Source organism: Lepus europaeus, chromosome 9 (genome assembly GCF_033115175.1).
Source record: "Lepus europaeus isolate LE1 chromosome 9, mLepTim1.pri, whole genome shotgun sequence".
Taxonomy (NCBI): domain Eukaryota; kingdom Metazoa; phylum Chordata; class Mammalia; order Lagomorpha; family Leporidae; genus Lepus; species Lepus europaeus.
The window spans coordinates 75199044-75217332 of record NC_084835.1 but is presented as its reverse complement, the minus strand read 5'-3'; the positions used below and the strand labels follow the sequence as shown (position 1 = coordinate 75217332).

Sequence of the window (18289 nt, the reverse complement as noted above, 5' to 3'; positions counted from 1 at the left end):
CAGCATCCCATAAGGATGCTGGTTCGAGTCCTGAATGGTCCACTTCTAATCCACCTCCCTGCTAATGGCCTGGGGAAAGCAGTGAAAAGATGGCCCAGGTGTTTCAGCACCAGCCACCCAGATGAAGCCCCTGGTTCCTGGTTTCACCCTGGCTCAGCCCCTGGCTTTTGCAGCCATCTGGGGCATGAGCCAGCAGATGAAGATCTCCATCTCTGCTTCTCTCTTCCTCTCTGTAACTCTGACTTTCAAATAAATAAATAAATCTTTACACACACACACACACACATACAAATCATTGAGGTTGAATGTCAACACAAACCCCTGACAATCTTTTGCAGTTCTGACAGTTGGCATTGCTGTCCTAGGGTTTAAGGAGCTCTGGCTAAAGGAAGTAACAGAAAGGACTAGAGTGCCCCCAAGCTCCCCTCTTCTTTGGCAGTTGCAGGATTGCACTTACTGGCTGTGGGCTGCAGGTGGCAGGCACCCTCTGTGATCCTCCCTTGTCCACAAGGACTCTGGGGAATGACATTGGCCAGACACTGAAGATTCTTCACTGTTCCCCTTGGCCCCACCACGACCACCACCGAGGCCAGGATCAGTGCAGCTCATTCCTGCCCTTGCAAGAAAAAAAGAAACAAAAACAGAGGCCCTGGTCATGGCCATGGCTACTTCTAGTAGCCATTTCACTGACAAATCAAGTACAAGTCTCCAGAAGAGACAACCCATTTTGGAAGCCTCCAAAATCTTAAAAATTTAGAATTAATGAAAGAATACTAATAAAATTATGAAAATGTATCTGAATGTATGAATAGATAAGCCCTTGCAAATATCCATTTGCCCATCATTTTGTTTCATTAGAGCTCTGTTTACCCTAACCCTTCATGGCACAACCTACTCTGTGCCCCTGAAGCCTCTATCATGCTTTGCTGCTGCTCTATGTCTCCTATTCTTCCTTTGTGTTATTCCTCAAACAGAAATGCTGTAAAGAAGCCCCTCTCAGCATAGCCTTGGCTCTCCAAAGCATGATCCAGTGTCACAGGCAAACTTTCCTTCCTGGCTTACAGCCCAGGCATCCTAGGGAAATACCAAAGTGTGGACTGCTTGCTCTTGACCGAGGGTTTAGGCAGACTCTGGGGAGGCTGCCTTGGTTGAAGCTAAGTTGTCAAATATGCAGACGACATAAACCAGAAGGGTGTGTGTGTCACTCAAAGGTGCTGACACAGGCAAATCTGATCTCTGGCTAGCAAAGGCTTAACCAAATGAGAGCAATGGTGTGTCTTTCTGCCAGAGTCCTGTGGCTCTCATACCTGGCACTGCTGCTCATAGGGCTTACGTGGCTTTAGTCTAGTAGGCAATGGGTGGGGAAAAAACAAGCCCTGGGACTGGGTTCCTACTCATGCTAAAATCCCAGTTCCACTATGATTCTTTACTTAGATATTCTCTTGGACATTTATTCTGCTAAGCTTTTCACTCTCTCTCACTCTCATTCTCGCTCTCAGTAACTGGCCAAGCCTCTCCATATTCCCCACTCTAGATCCTATGGGAGAGATGTACTAACTGATTATAAGTTACTCTCCACCAACTTGGGTAGTGTCTCTTGCCCCAGGCACCTTCCCAGTTTACCATCTTGCCTATGGAGAAGCTGCTTTTGGGTCAGTTGTTCACTCCTAATTGAATTAGTATCCACTCTATCACTATGTACACAGTGCCTGTTGCCCTGTGGTTGAAAAGGCAGCATTACAGATGATAGACCTGTATTGAGAGAAAATCAGAGCAGACAGACAGACACAGCATATATCAACATTTTGGGAAAAAAAAAAACTACTACTCATAAATGTCAGGCACAATATATCAGGCATTGTGCTAGAAACTTATACTTTTATTTATCTAATTAATTTTCAAAAAGACTCCTCTGCGCTACCATCAGAATTTCAGAATGGGAAGGTGGAAATTTCAGCATAGCCCTTGGTAAAATGGTCTGGAGGCCTCCTGTCCAAAGTCAGTGCTAGGTCACAGAACTGCATTTTCTGAGCAAGAGAATTCTTATAAATCTACACAGGCTAGGTCAGCTCAGAGGACTAGGATTATACAAGGTTATAAGGTATTCCTTTTCTCAACCTTATTTTGTGTGTATAGATACCCAACATGGACACTTTCAATTGGGATTTCTTACCAGGGTAAGATAGATTGAGATCTTAGATCTCAACAAATGTCATTGCTTCCATACCAACATGTCCCAGAATTTTTTTTTTTTTTAAGGGAAAGGGTTTATTGGGGAATACCCTACAGACCCGAGTGAAGGGGCAGCGAAGGAAAGAGAGAAAGAGTATAAGAGAGAGAGAGACAGAGGAGAGAAGATAGAGAGATGAGCCAAGAGAGGAGAGAGCACAGGAGAGAAGAACCAAGAGAGCAAGTGTTCAGAAACAGGCCCTTTTAAAACTTCGCCTGAGGGTGGGGCAGGGAAGCAGGAGCAGCGAATCCTATTAGGATGGGGTGGAGCCTGGCTCAGGTGATTGGGCAATGCAGCCACCTGGCTAAAACTGCCCCAGTTTCCTAACATTTCCCACCCCCCCTTTTTTTTTATAAAGCAGGGTTTGTATGGGATTACATTAGTTCCAAAAGTCCAGGATGGGTAGAGGGACGATGATCTGTCTTTAGAGCTACTTCCTGCTGACATGGGGCGATGTCTCAAGCCGCTGTCTTCTGGTTGGGGAGTATATTCCCATAGCAGCATTTGGTTGACCACCTGGTTGCTGAAGGCCTTCATTTGTTGCACTATAACCTGCTTTAAACACTTAGACACTGTAGTATAAAAGACAGGGTGAGAATAGTAACCAATGACCCTAAGAGTAGCATTAACCAGAATGTTTATTAAAACTCTCATGTTAAACATAAGAAAGCTATGAATCAGTAATATGAACTGATTTCCTGCATAGCACCAGCTCTGTCTTCCCCATAGGCCTTCATCTCCTAATATCTCCTTGCACTCTGGCCAGACATCCAGCTGACTGCTTGAGCCTGTGACTGCCTTAACAAGCCCACCCAACCTGCCTGCAGAGCAGGCTAGAATCTCTCCCCAGAAGATTTCAACAGCAGCTGATGGGATTCACTGAAGTACCTCTAGGGCAAGTGTACTGTGTCGATACTGAGAGTTCCTCCACAGGTTTCAGCTCCTGTTCCCATTATGCTAACTTGCTTGATAACTCACCCTATTAGTCTCTTCCTTCCCTTTCCTCTCTATCACCCCTCCTCTCCTACAGAGTTTACTGGCTTCAACACCAAATTAACCACTTACACTCAAACCACTTGACTAGGGATCTGCTTCTAGGGAAAAACAAATGAAGACACTGTCCTAAAATCACCCAACTAATAGGTATAGGACCTCATTGATCTGGCCCTAAATTCACTGTTTTTATATTTTGCTAATCTGCCCAGCCACCTGACCTTACAGTTCCTTTTCTCTTGCACTTCCACTCTCCATCCCCTAGGAACACCCCAGCTCCTTCCCCCAGAGCTGATTCATGTCTCTTGCCCATGTGAACTCTTGTCAGCCCTCAATTGCAGTGTCACCTCAGGGTCTCAATCTCCTTGCCTATGAAAAGCTTGTGTTTGATAAAGCAATGCCCCGTGAGCACTTCTTCCCCCCAAAATAAAACTTTACAGTTAGGCATTGCAACTCAGGAAAACAGATTTCTTCCTCCCTACCATACCCCTGAAAACAAGAACAGGAACTTTGTCTAACAGATACACTATAGAACAAAGTGTCAGAGAAAAGGGCCTCCTCCACTTGCTGTCCAGAACCCACTCAGATATGCACATTATTTTTGGTGTACATATTAAACACAAGGAGAGAAGAAACTGGCCAAGTATTACTAATTTTAGAAAACTAAACACTGGGAGCTGGTGCTGTGTCATAGTGGGTAAAGCTGCCACCGGCTGTGCTGGCATCCCATATGGGTGCCGGTTCAAGTCCTGGCTGCTCCACTTCCCATCCACTCTCTGCTATGCCTCGGAAAGCAGTAGAAGATGGTCCAAGTGCTTGGGCCCTTGCACCCACGTGGGAGACCTGGAAGAAGCTCCTGGCTCCTGGCTTCTGGCTTCAGATCAGCACAGTTCTGGCTGCTGTGGCCAATTGGGAGTGAATCAGTGGATGGAAGACCTCTCTCTCTCTCTCTGACTCTGCCTCTCTGTAACTCTGCCTTTCAAATAAATAAATAAATAAATCTTTAAAAAAACAACTAAACACTGGAGATATTAAGAATCATATCCCAAATCCACTAGATATCTAAAATTCCAGTGAAACATTAAAATCCTCATAATCAAACTTAATTTAATTTACTTCCTTTATGTCAAATGTAAGTGATTGGATTTTGCCTATGTATGCTTAACTATACAGACACAACACAAGAGATAAAATAGTCAGGACTAAATATTTTAAATGTATTTCATTTATCAAGTTTCAGCTCCTCATTAAAGTTTTGAGTTTCTTTTAGAATCCAGATATTCTGCTAAATAAAATTTACTGAGTCAGGTTTGAGAAATTGACAATATTCCTGACTTCTCCCATTGGCTTGATAGAGCAAAGTTGGACAAGTCATTACACAAGCCTCCCTAAATTTGTTTTTCAAAGGATTTATTTATCTATTTATTTGAAAGGCAGAGCATCAGAGATGGAGATACAGAAAGTGAGGGAGAGATCTTCCATCCATGGTGTACTTCACAAATGGCCACAATAGCAAGAACTGGGCTAGCGATTCCATCTGGGTCTTCCATATGGGTGACAGGGGCCCAAGGAATTGGGCCATCATCAGCTGCCTTCCTAGGCACATTAGCAGGAAGTTGGATCAGAAGCAGAGCAGCTAGGACTCAGACCGGTGATCTGAAATGGGATACTAGTATTGCAAGTAGTGGTTTAACCCACTGTATCAAAACACAGATCCCTCTCCTCATCTGTAAATTTGAAAATGAAAGAATGGCTTTCCTTTTCCTATAAAACTTAGAAGATTGAATGATGCATCTTTAAAAGCATATTGAGGGGCTGGCACCATGGCTCACTTGGCTAATCCTCTGCCTGCAGTGCTGGCATCCCATATGGGCACCAGGTTCTAGTCCAGGTTGCTCCTCTTCCAGTCCAGCTCTCTCCTGTGGCCTAGGAGGACAGTGGAGGGTGGTCAGGGTGCTTGGGCCCCTGCACCCGCATGGGAGACCAGGAAGAAGCACCTGGCTCCTGGCTTCGGGCTGGTGCAGAGCCAGCCATAGCGGCCATTTGGGGAAGAGAACCAACGGAAGGAAGACCTTTCTCTCTGTCTTTCTCTCACTGTCTATAACTCTGTCAAAATAAAAATAAATTGAAAAATTTTAAAAGCATATTGAACCCCTTAGGTAGAGACTTTATCTGCTTATATACAGTAAAGTTATGTCTGTTTTCAGTTTCTGATGATCTTGCCAAATCGGAAAACAGCACTATTTTAAATAGAAATTTCCCCTTGATATTCATAATATGTTACAACTCCAACCCTCATATTTTAAGCTTGTTTGGCTTCAAGAAAAAAGAATGAAATGAAATACAAAATTGAAAGAACTAGCAAATAAAACCATAATTTCAATCCTTGCCTCTAAGGTAACCATAGAAATTAGCTTGCTAGACCACTTGAATAGCCTTACTACATAACAACTGTTTTGTGTTTAAACAGTTTAAATATTTTAGAGGTCATGGCTTGAAGAGGGCTACAATTCTTTAGTTTCTCTCTTTACCCTATAGAGTTCACTATTCTTTTCCACTACCCGTAATTGTTCTGCCTTCTGATTTCTTTCTTTGCTTTTGCCTCCATTTGAGTTGATTTTTTTTTTCCTTTTGCATTTCTGATTCTGTTGTCTTCATCCTTCCTTCTTCTGCTCATCTTTGTTGCTACTGAGTATTTATCATGGACTCTAAATACACTCCTTGCTAAGTGTCAAAAGAAGAAAGAGGAAGAAGAAATGAAAATAGCAGAGGAAAAACACTAATATTTACCTAGAAATTTCTTGTTACATAGGAGTTGCTCAGTAAATAGTCATTGACTAAATCAATAAAAGTACCTAATATTTATTGAGAACATACTTTGTGTTAAGCAATCACTACATTCATCTCCTGTAATTTAATCACTCTAAGAGGTAGATGTTATTGTTATCTCCATTGCAAAGACAAGGAAATTAAAGCTTAGAAAAACAAAATAAGTTAATCAAGTCTAGTAGACTAGGAGCACAACACCAATTCTGTGATTCAAAAATCCAGGTTATTAAAAAAATCCAGATTATTGACTACCATTCTTTCTTGTGACAAGCATAAGCCTGGTGTTTTCTCTGCATCAGTGCATTTAATGGGCATTAAGCAAGGAACAGGTTGCTTGATGTACAATGAAGCTAAATAAGCCAGCCACAACTGAGACAGAGGTTTTAAGCACAGCTCTAGCAATAATGGTGTTAATTTGGGCAAATTATTTTAATTGTCTGGCCTTGAGACTTTTCTTCTATAAAATGAGCATATCTTTATCTCATGTTTGGGTTGATGTGGTGATTATATCAGTTTGCTCTATGCCCCCAGCCTTTTATCTAGGCATATAAAATGAACATGAACACTCAAGGGAGAGGAAATAAGTCCCAGAGGAGGGTAATGGAATTGATTTTGTGTGGCACACCCTTTCTCCTTCACCTCTGAGCCAGTATTAGACACCCCTCTTCTACACTCCCTTAGCATCTCATCCTTCTTCTGTCCTAACACCTACTGTAAGTGTGGTGAAACTTGGTTTTCTTGTGTGTTTCTTCCTCCTCTCCCCTGACACTTGAGTCTGCTTCCTAAGATCAGAGACCAAGGGACTAAGAGACCTAGTCTGTCTTGTTACCTACACCTCCAACATCAACCCAGTGCCTGGCACACAGTTAACCTTTTTTTTCTTTTTTTTTTCTTTTTCTTTCTTTCTTTCTTTCTTTCTTTCTTTCTTTCTTTCTTTCTATTTATTTATTTATTTTTGACAGGCAGAGTAGACAGTGAGAGAGAGACAGAGAGAAAGGTCTTCCTTTTTGCCGTTGGTTCACCCTCCAATGGCCGCCGCGGTAGGCGCACTGCAGCCGGCGCACCGCGCTGATCCGATGGCAGGAGCCAGGTGCTTCTTCTGGTCTCCCATGCGGGTGCAGGGCCCAAGGACTTGGGTCACCTTCCACTGCTTTCCCAGGCCATAGGCAGAGAGCTGGCCTGGAAGAGGGACAACCGGGACAGGATCGGTGCCCCGACCGGGACTAGAACCCCGTGTGCCGGCGCCGCAAGACGGAGGATTAGCCTAGTGAGCCGCTGCACCGGCCCACAGTTAATCTTCAGGAAACATTTGTTCAATGAATAACTGAAGGTAGAAGAGTAGAGGATGAGAATATAGAGAGATGGGGGTAGACGGCATGGGATATTAGGCGTCTATACTCATATGCTTCCCAATTGTCCCCAGTGTCTGTTGGGAATGGAGCCCCTCCATAACTCTGCAGTCAGCTTCTGAAGCCCTTGAATTAGGATGTGAGAGGAATAGCCATGGCCTAGACAGACCAGGCACTAACTTATAGTACTAGAGAGTATTGAGTCACCAGCATCCCACCAACATTCACCATTAATCCTATTAACTACTAGAGGTTTAGTCTTCATGATGGTACTCTTGTCTCAATTCAATATAAGTCACAAAAGACACTATTAAAAGTAATGTTATAAAATTTAAATAGCAAGATGTCAAAACTAAAAGATATGAAGGGAAGAAAAGCACAATTTAATCGCTAATACTATCCTTGTCAAATTTGTTAATTACCCACCATAGCCCTCTAGGACAGATACATTCTGCAATGTTTAGGACACTCTCAGAAAAGATGCCATCAACACAAATCTGTAGTCAGCATGAAAGACACATAGACAACACACATAATTGCCCAAGTACCAGGTTTCAAGTTTGTAAAACCAAATGGTTCTTCCAGCTGAAAGCAAATAAAGTGCTCCTGAAAGTTGATCAAAATCCCATCACTTATTATGTGCCAGATGCTTTGATAAGTATTTTGCTTATGCTAACTCATTTAATCTGACCCATTTTGAGATACTGATTACTGTTATCCCCACTTTTCTGATAAAGTAATTGAGTCTCTGTGAGGCTGAGAAATCTACCCACAGTCACATGCCAGGGGCTGCACCCTGCTTTTCATAGAATATCTGTCATTTTCAGGAGAAACTAGAAATTTAAACTTGTTCTTACAACTCAAATTTAAATCCCCATCAAGCTCTCCAACTGCTAGTGGAGCTGTCACATTTTCATGACCATTGGATTTTGAGTCAGAGATTTTGGGTCTTATCCATAATTTTTCCTATTGTATCTCTGAGGCAGAGTAGAATTATAGGACCACCTGACTTGTCCTGTACATGCAAAAAGACAGAATGCTCAGCCTTTAAAGAATTCAAACCACAGTGGCCTCCTTTCCCACCCATTTGGTTGCAAATAACAGAATTTTCTTCTTCTTTATGACTGAATAATACAAGGATACTTCATGACTTCTTGTATTAATGGATTTCAAAATTTTTGAACCAAATAAACTTTTTAAAATATTTATTTATGTATTTATTTTAAAGTCAGAGTTACAAAGAGAGAGAGACAGAGAGATCTTCCATCTGCTGTTTCAATCTGCAGATGGCAACAATGGCCAGGGCTGGACCAGGCCACTGCTTTTCCAGGCCATTAGCAGGGAGCTGGATCAAAAGTAGAGCAGCTGGAACACAAACCAACGCCCATATGAGATGCTGGTGTCGCAGACCATGGCTTTACTGGCAACTCCACAATGCCAGTCCCCTATTTTTAAAATTAATTCCATTGTTTCACAAACTTTTGAAGCACCCTTTGTGTGTGGGTGTGGGTGTGGGTGTGGGTGTGCATGTGTGGGGTGGGATGTATACTCAATTTTTTTATATATTCTTCTTTCAGTGGGCACCTAGGTTGATTCCAAAGCTTGTCTATTGTGAAATATGCTCCAGTAAACATGGGAGTGCAGGTATCTCTTTGATAGGCTGATTTCATTTCCTTTGGATACATGCCCAGAAGTGGCAGAGCTAGATCTGGAAATCATTAGGTTAAGTGGGACAAATCAGGCACAGAAAGATAACCACACATTCTCTCTCACGTGTGGAACTTAATGAGAGAAAAGTTGCTCTAAAAGTATAATAGTGATTGCTAGAGATTGGGCAGGGTTGGGGCAGAAAGGATATCAAAACACAGTTAAAGAGAACGAGTATGCTCTAGTGTCCCACAGCACAACGGGGTGACTGAAGTTCACAATAAACTATTCTATATTTGAAGAACTAGAACTTTACAATTGCCTACAATTATAAAGAAACAGTAAGATAGAAATGCAAAGAATCATGATTTAATCAGTGTGTGCTATATAAATTCTTGAAATATCACACTGTGCCCCATAAATATGTATAGTTATTACATGTTAATCAAAAATATATAAAAATCCTGAGGAAATAAAAAATAAATTAAATTACATTTTAAAATAAGAACTCAGAAGAGAACACTTATTTGCACATCAACCCAGGCATCTGTGGTCCCTTTCCCAGGCCCCTACTCTGCTTTCTTATTCTTCCAGTGGTGAATATTCTCCCAGTCCTCCAATTCCTGCCTGGATTCCCCTCTCCTCTATACGGTAAAATGAGAGAACAACACTTTGAGCTCATGAATTGTCCCTTTTTCAAGTTGCGTATCTTAAACAGTTACTTAATATTTTTGAGACTCTTGTTTTTTCATCAGTAAATGAAAATGGAAGATGAACATGGCAGTAGGTGGCAGTGTGTGCTGTGTTCAGCACATAGCAGGCACTCAGTAAACAGCAGGCATTTGTCGTCATCATTGCTGTTGCCTTAAAGTAGTGCCTTTGAGTCCCACACACTTTCTCTCAGCTTCCAACTCTGGAAACCCAGCTTTTGAGTGCTGAGGTGTACCCCCAACTCTCTCAAAGGACTTCAAACTCAAGAGGTCTGAAATGGAAGACAGTGAGGACTCACACCCACTCCCATAGCCTCCCAACCTCCCATTGTACCTGCTACTCCATTTCTTATCTCTGAGAATGGGGAGCCATTCTTTATTTTTCCTTCATCCTCACTCTTCCAATTTGATCAGTGTCCTAAGCTGGTCTCAAGAAATTCCCTTCAGCTTCATTCTGACCACTTTGTCTTTGTTACTCTTCTAAGAATTCCTGATGGACAATCCCAAGTGTCTTCCAGGTGATCCTCCTTCCCCAAAGATCAACTTCCACTGTTTGTTGGAATGTTCATTCTGTGTCATGAATCTGCCTCCAAAAGGTGACATGCAGACTCTTACATGGGTCCTGGTCCTCCCAGAATGACTCCTAGCCCTACTTGCCTTTGCCACTAGTCTATATCTGGCCTCCCAGTGCACTACATGTCAGCAGACACAGTCCTTTCAATGCCTGGCTCACCTATCTCCCAGATGGCCATTCATTCTCCCATAATTTTCTCAGGCTTCACCTCTTTAGGAAATTTGTTCCCAATAATCTCTTCAGAACAATAAGCGCTCTTTTCTTTGTTCCCCAGATACCCAATGCATCCATTCTTTATGACAATCATCAGAGTTTTTTTTTCCATAAAACTGTCTATATTTATCAACCCAGTTAAACTTTGGTTTCCTCAAGAGGCCACAAATATCTGTCAAATCCTTGTTTTCACACATATTTCATCCTTGTTGGCATAACATAGCATAGAGTAGTATTTCAATATATGTGTGTTGAAAGAATAAGTGATCAAACTCTTCAAGTCATAGTTTCCATCATTGCTACACTGGCAGATAAAGTCTTAGAGAAGTATAACACTAGTCGACAACATAAAACCATTACGTGTTAGTTGCCTGATTAATGAGCAGTATCACAATGATATTGATTCTTTACTTCAAACACATTCAAATATATGTTATTCATGCCAAATACTGTTTCTGATGCTAGTGAGAGCAATACAGATCTATAAAACTTCATGGTGATATTTAATAGAGTTAGGATAAATTGGAGAGACAGTTACCTACACAACTACAGCAACAGCTGTTAACATAAAAAGTGCTCAACAGAGGGCTTAACACTCAAACTGAGCTAGTCTTATCTTTACATCCTATGCCCCATTTCTGCTCTCCTAGCACACTTCTGGAGTCTTTGCCACTTTGGTCATAGAGTAACTCATTGTGCAATTATTTAATTAATATACAAAGATACTTCAAAAAGTTCATGGAAATGTAATTAAAAGATTAGTTTACTTTGGTGCAAAATAATTTTGAAATCCATGCATTTGAGAGGTCTTCCATAAAGTTCATAGAAAAATGCATATTATGAAAAAAAATCTTTGCATGTATTTTGATTTTTGCACCAAAATAAATTTATCTTTTAATTCCATTTGTCCACTTTTCATTAATTTCCATTTTCCACTTTTTATTATGAGGGCATGTGAGTGAGGACCACACTTATCTTCTCTCCAACACCATCCCTGGCATATTACTCAGCTGATATGCATCAAACTCCCAAGGACTTGTATGGAGAAAGAAAAGGCAATTCATTTCCATGTCAAGAATCAGAGAAGATTTTATGGAAGAGGAATATTTGATACTAGAATGAGGTTTTCAAATGTAATGCAGAGTTAAGGCATACTCCACATATTTTCCATTAGGCTGCTTTGAACATCATTTTATTTTCATTTGTAGTTATATTTCTTTCAACTAACTGTGGAATATCCTCTCTTTAAAGGTATTTGTGGAGAACTATAGCTTTCTGCTATAGCTTTCAATTTAGCTGTGGTTAAAAGGGCTTCACAACAGGAAAATCAGATAACAATGGAAACTGGAGTAAAATTACTTGCCACTCAGGTGGTACAGAATAAGTACTGAAGTTGGTTTGAAAGGAGCAGAATCATGTACTAGAGACATGGATGTTTTTCTTGGAGAATGTCTAATTTTTATATTGACTTAGAAGATTTTGAAAGTTCCAAGAAAGGGGAGAGGTTATATGAGTAAGGGTGTTGACACCCAGACAGCAAGTGAAGGTCAGAATATGTGTCTAGAGATAGGCAGAGGACAAAGTGAGAAGGGGCATGGCAGCGCCAGGCTGAGTGCCAGTCAAGGAACTAGAACTTGGTTGCTATCTAGTGGAACCAATCCAAAATGTTAAGGGGTGGAAAATAAAATATTTAGAGCAGACTGATTTCATAATAATTTGCAGAGAGGTTAATTAGGAGGATATGAAAGAATATCCAATTAGAAGATAATACATCTTAAAAGATAAAATAAAGAAGCATTATGATATGTAAAGTAACCAATTTACTTTCTGATTTTTAAGAGTGGGTAACCAGAAAGTCATGGACCATTTCAGAAATAAAAAAAAAAAAGTGCTCAAGAGGAGCCACTCATGGAGGGCTTTGTAAGTGTTTGCTTTATAGACAATCAGAATAGACCCCAAGGAAAATGTAAACATAAGATTTATTCTTTCTATTATGTTATAGTTATTATTTTTCTCATTATGATTATGGTGATGGAAATTCATAGGTACAAGCTTCAAACTTAAAGTGTTATTAAATTTGATTTTAGTAATCCAAACCTGTCAGTCCTAGAAAACCTTTTCCATGATTGGAAGGGAAGTGGAATTAGAGTAAGTATGGGGGGAGGAGTTAACCATTTCCTAATAACAGCTTTTATAAGATGAGTAACAGCAAGAGGAGGGGGTCTAAGAGAAGGTCTGGTGACCATCCAAGAGGGGTTATTAGGTGTCAGTGTCATTACTTTAGAGAATTAACCTTTTTCCAATGTCTCGATTATGATCAAAGTAAAGGAAGCTGCTTAGCACTGAATAACAGGAGACTAACATCTAATTTATACTGAGTGATGAACCTGGCCCCCATGCATTAGAAATTTGCTTTGTGAACATAGTCTTCCAGCAAAGAGAAGTGGACAAACAGGAAAGGCATTTCATCTGATGTTTGCAAAGGTTGATGCATCATCACTCTTTATCCAAGTTCTAACTCTTCTTACTGAAATACTCAAATCCACCATATTTTCTGGGTTCCTCTTCTGGAGAGGATAGGAGGAAGTCTTCAGAGTTTTTTTTTTTTTTTTTTTTTTTTGCTTTGTTTTGTCTTGCTTTCATTTTCTTTGTTGCATTCCAGTTCTCTGGTCCCCACATGGGGCAGTGAGCTGATATAAATGAGAGTCCAGAGCCTCACTATGAACTCTGGGGTTCCAAGTGTCATTGTAAGGCTTGGGAATTGCTGGCAAGCCCTCCAGGGGTACTGAGAGAGCATTGAGTTACTTTGAACCAACCTGATTTGGCAGACAAGGAAGGCTATAAGCCTACACACTCACTGTAGCATGAGCAGCTCCACATGTGCCTATTTTGTTTGTTTTCTCCTCTGCCAAAAATTTGTGAAACACAGATTTTCATCACCTTAACAAGAATTGGTCAGTTGTTTATCTAAGTTAACCTTGACCCTTCAGTGAATACTATTATTCTTCAACAAAGTCATAAAATAATTGTGCGGAAGTCCCCATTAAATTATAATCCCATTTACTCATTCAACAATTGTCCATCTTCTATGTGCCAGGTACATAAAACAAGAAGGATAAAACCTCTGCGGTTCTGCAATGAAGGTGCAGTGGGTAAAATAAAATCAACACAGAACTAAATGAATAGTTATTTCCCATTGTGCTTAGTTCTATTAACAAAATAAGTTCAGTGCTGTGGAAGAGAACCTTGGGAAAACATGGCTTAGACAAGATGTACAAGGAAAGCCTCTTTAGATAGGGCCCTCTGACCGAGAGCTAAAGAGCCAGTCATGCTGGCTGCTAAGAGCCTGGATCCCATAGTGAAAGTATTGAAATTGCAAAATAGTGAGTTGGATGATTAGATGATGGTGATTAGAGAAATGATGAAGGTGGGACAGGTCATGGTAGTAGCCAGGGTTTATGTAAAATGGAGAAATCTTCTGTTGAAAGATAGATGATCAAAGTTTTTTGGCATATGGTCTAGCAGTTAAGATACTGGTTAGGATATCCACATCCCATATCTGAGTGTCTGGGTTCAATATTCATTTCCAACTACTGACTCCAGCTTCCTGCTAATGCAGACCCTGGGAAGGAAAGGTGATGGCTCAGGTAACTGGGCTCCTCACCACCATGTGAGGGATCTGGATTGTATCACAAGTGCTGGCTTCAGTCCTCTAACCATAAGTGGGCTTTGGGGAGAGTGAACCAGTAGATAGCATCTCTCTCTCTCTCTCTCTCTCTCTCTCTCTCTCTGTCTCTCTCCTCCAATTCAAATAAATAAAATAATAATAAAATAGTATGGAATGATGGGATGATCAAGGAGCTGAGAGTTTATTGGATGCCAGAATGAGCTGCAAGAAAGTAGCCCCCTAGTTTCTGGCCTGAGTGACATGGCTCCAGGAAGTGAAGTTTCATCTACTTGAGAAAGTCGAGGGAAGCAGAGCTTTGGGAGCCATTGAGTTTCATTGAGAGAAAGACATGGGACAAAACATTGCAAAAGACCCTGGAGGCTAATGGCAAATTTGTGACCTCTGAGCAGAAGGTCTAGAAGGCACAGTAGAAGGCTGATTTTATTTATGATTTTTTATGTGTGTGGAGCAAAGGAGAGAACTGATTAGAGTATATGTGGAGACACAAATTGCATTCTGAATATTAATGTACAATTGGGAATATTTGAAGTTTTCTAGGTCACTGGAATAAAGTACTGTTATTTCTACTACTCAAACAACAATAACAAAGTTATTGTTTTTAGTTGCATTAGCAAAAGAAGCTGTGGAAATGTAGTACTAGTTTTATTTGAAGCTCATACTAACTCCTCTCTTACCATGTATGTCTACCAGTAACCCAGTAATTTTGCAAACCTAAAGTCAGTTTTTGTTATTGGTGACAACTTTCTTGGCTGCAAATCATTTATCAGAGTAGAGAAGTATATGGGGCTTCAAAGTCATCCTGGCAGGAGAAGACAACAAATGGTTTTGAAGTTGAAACCTGAATAACAGGGAAAATTTGCTTTGGCTATTTCAAGACTGTTCAAGTTGGTATATGAAGAACAGGGAGTTATTCAGTCAGTCCTTGCATTAGAAAGAAGGTTCCTTCACACTCAACTGGTGCAGGGACCACAGTGGTGCCTGGAGTTGGCTCCACCTAGTGCTTCATTCCTTCATTCCTCTATTCTCTTGTTCAATTTTCTAGAAAATTCATAATCATCCTTCAAGACCTAAATCCATCACTCATTCAACAAGTGTTTGATTGCAACTACTACAGGTATTAGAGCTCTCTAGATACAGGGGACATGGTGGTAAACACAGGAAACTTTCCCTCATCAATTCCTCCACCTCTAGCACTGTGACACTCCCACACCGTATGATTGATTTTTCACTTACCCAATAATATGTTGTCAGTCCTGTAAATTTATCTCCAATCTTCTCCACAATCATTCTTTTCAAGTTTAAAGGAGGGGCTGGCACTGTGGCATGGCAGGTAAGGCTGCTGTTTGCAGTGCTAGCATCCCGTATGTATGGTGATTCAAGTCCTGGTTACTCCACTTCCAATCCAGTTCTCCGCTATGACCTGGAAAAGCAGTAGAAGATGGCCCAAGTCCTTGGGCTCTTGTGCCTGCATGGGAGACCTGGAGGAAGCTCCTAGTTCCTGACTTCGGATTGGCACAGCTCCCCTGTTGCAACCACCTGGGGAGTGAACCAGTGGATGGGAGACCTCTCTCTCTGCCTCTGCCTCTGCCTCTGCCTCTCTGTGCCTCTGCCTTTCAAATAAATAAGTAAACTTTTTTAAAAAAAAGAAAGAAAGAAAATCCCTTAAAAAACAAAGTTTAAATGAGATCAGGTAACTTCTCTGTTCAAGGGCCCCTAAAGGCCCCCTGATAACCCATAGTAAAAGCCCAAATTCTACAAGTTTTGTCCCTATCAGAGGATGCCACCATGAAGATCCCAACTTCCACATCTTCTTTTACCCAGCCAATGCAAGAGTTGTAGAAAGCCTGTAGTCAGATGAAGAGGACATGGTAAATGATCTGATTCAGTCCTCAAGCAAGAGAACTAAAATCTCATTCTACTTTTGATATGATTTTATATAGCAGAATATCAAGTGGATTTTTATGGATTCTTTAATCATTCCTCACTTGGGAAAGAGGGAAGCCCTCCTACATGAATATTATCATTATAGTTCTTAAACTATTGTGATAAATGAATTTAGAAAAATAAAATATTGCCAGGGGAAAAGTCACTTTTTGCGAGTGCTTAGGAAACCAAAGTAGTCATCAGGACTTTATAATTAGCATTATTTCAATTTTAGGTCTAAATTTGTGGCTTGGAACTCTTCTGTGCGTTACAGAGTATACCCCCAAAATTCAAATATTTTATGCAGATACAGCTACATTTTGTGTCTGGATTCAGATGTATTAACTTCATTAGTACTTGAAAATACCAAATAACTCAAGAATAAGTGACACACGAAGTGTTGAAGTTATATTCCATTGCATTACAGGCAGAACAAAAATCCCTTTGCTCACCATCCTGTGAATCCCATTTCTCATCATGGTAGTTTCTGCGAAGAAGCTTACTTAATGTATATTTAGCATGCCTCGCCAAGTTGTTATGGCAGCTTACATAAAATATGCTTTCCTCAATCGTATTTTAAAACAAATATGTTAAATTCCTTATCTAATATACCCACACTTCTGAATGTGTTTTCAACATTTCTCCTTCTCTATTTTAGCAGAAAACCGAGTTCCACATGCCTGAGAATCTGAAGGAGAAAAAGGAAAAGCTACTCAATTCTGAAAGGTTTGCTAGGGTCTTAACAAAGACCAGTCACTCACAGGGAGGAGATCAAACTTTGAATAAAATCATGGAGTCACCAACAAATAAGTTGATTGAAAAACATCAAGGAACTAAGACTCTTTTCAAGAAGTTCAGTGAGCTGAATTGGCCCTTGGATATCCGCCCTTTAAATAAAAGTTTAGTCAAAGATGACAAATGGAAGAAAACTGGTGTGACCCAAGAAAAACGCAGGTCTTTCCTACAGGAATTTTGCAAGAAATATGGTGGAGTGAGTCATCCTCAATCACATGTTTTTCATATGGTATCCAGGATCTATGTAGAAGACAAACACAAGATCTTGTACTGTGAAGTACCAAAAGCTGGATGTTCCAACTGGAAAAGAATTATGATGGTCCTAAATGGATTGGCCTCTTCTGCATACAACATCTCCCATGATGCTGTTCACTATGGGAAGCACTTGAAAAAGCTAGATAGTTTTGACTTAAAAGGGATATACACTCGCCTAAATACCTACACCAAAGCTGTTTTTGTTCGTGATCCCATGGAAAGATTAGTGTCAGCGTTTAGGGACAAATTTGAACATCCCAATAGTTATTACCATCCAGTATTCGGAAAGGCAATTATAAAAAAATACCGACCAAATGTTTGTGAAGAAGCATTAATTAATGGCTCTGGAGTCAAATTCATAGAGTTCATCCACTATTTACTGGATTCCCACCGTCCAGTGGGAATGGACATTCACTGGGAAAAGGTCAGCAAACTCTGTTATCCATGTTTGATCAAGTATGATTTTGTAGGAAAATTTGAAACTTTGGAAGAAGATGCCAATTATTTTTTGCAATTGATTGGTGCTCCAAAAGATCTGAAATTTCCAAACTTTAAAGATAGGCACTCTTCTGATGAAAGAACCAATGCTCAAGTTGTGAGACAATATTTAAAGGATCTAACCAGAACTGAGAGACAGTTAATCCATGACTTTTATTACTTGGACTATTTGATGTTTAATTATACAACTCCATTTTTATAGCTTGCTACCATTTCTAAAACCCTGTATTTACTTAATGATGATGGCCTCACCACAGCTACTATAATTTTCCTATATTTCTCTGTATGAAGGAAACTTAACTAAGTACAATTTTCTTGATTTAATGAAGATTTTTATCAAATAGTATGACAACACTTGGCACAAAGCTATAGGAAAATCACTTAACAAAGACATGTGAACAATTTGAAGTGCTCTAAAATGTTTGGGAAAAGCTGCTTTTGCATTATGGATTATATTGGTGAAGCAATAACTTAGCCAGCTATTACATTAACTAAAACAACCTCTTGCAATGATAGGAAAAGGGGTCTAAAATAGCACGAATGTATACCCATATCCTGGAATTCATTCTCTAAAGTGCATGAATA

General features: G+C 40.3%; 1 protein-coding gene across 2 annotated transcripts in view; it reads left to right on the top strand.

Annotated features, from left to right (window-relative positions):
• CHST9 (carbohydrate sulfotransferase 9) overlaps positions 1-17906 on the top strand; it is a 250548-nt gene extending 232642 nt beyond the window's left edge. Inside the window, exon 5 of one of the 2 annotated variants that reach the window (XM_062200249.1) lies at positions 16818-17906. In XM_062200249.1, the coding sequence (XP_062056233.1) occupies positions 16818-17906 (1089 nt within the window). Of the gene's footprint in view, positions 1-16814 lie in introns of both variants that reach the window. The other variant, XM_062200248.1, reaches the window with a different exon arrangement.
• The last annotated feature ends 383 nt before the right edge of the window (positions 17907-18289 follow it).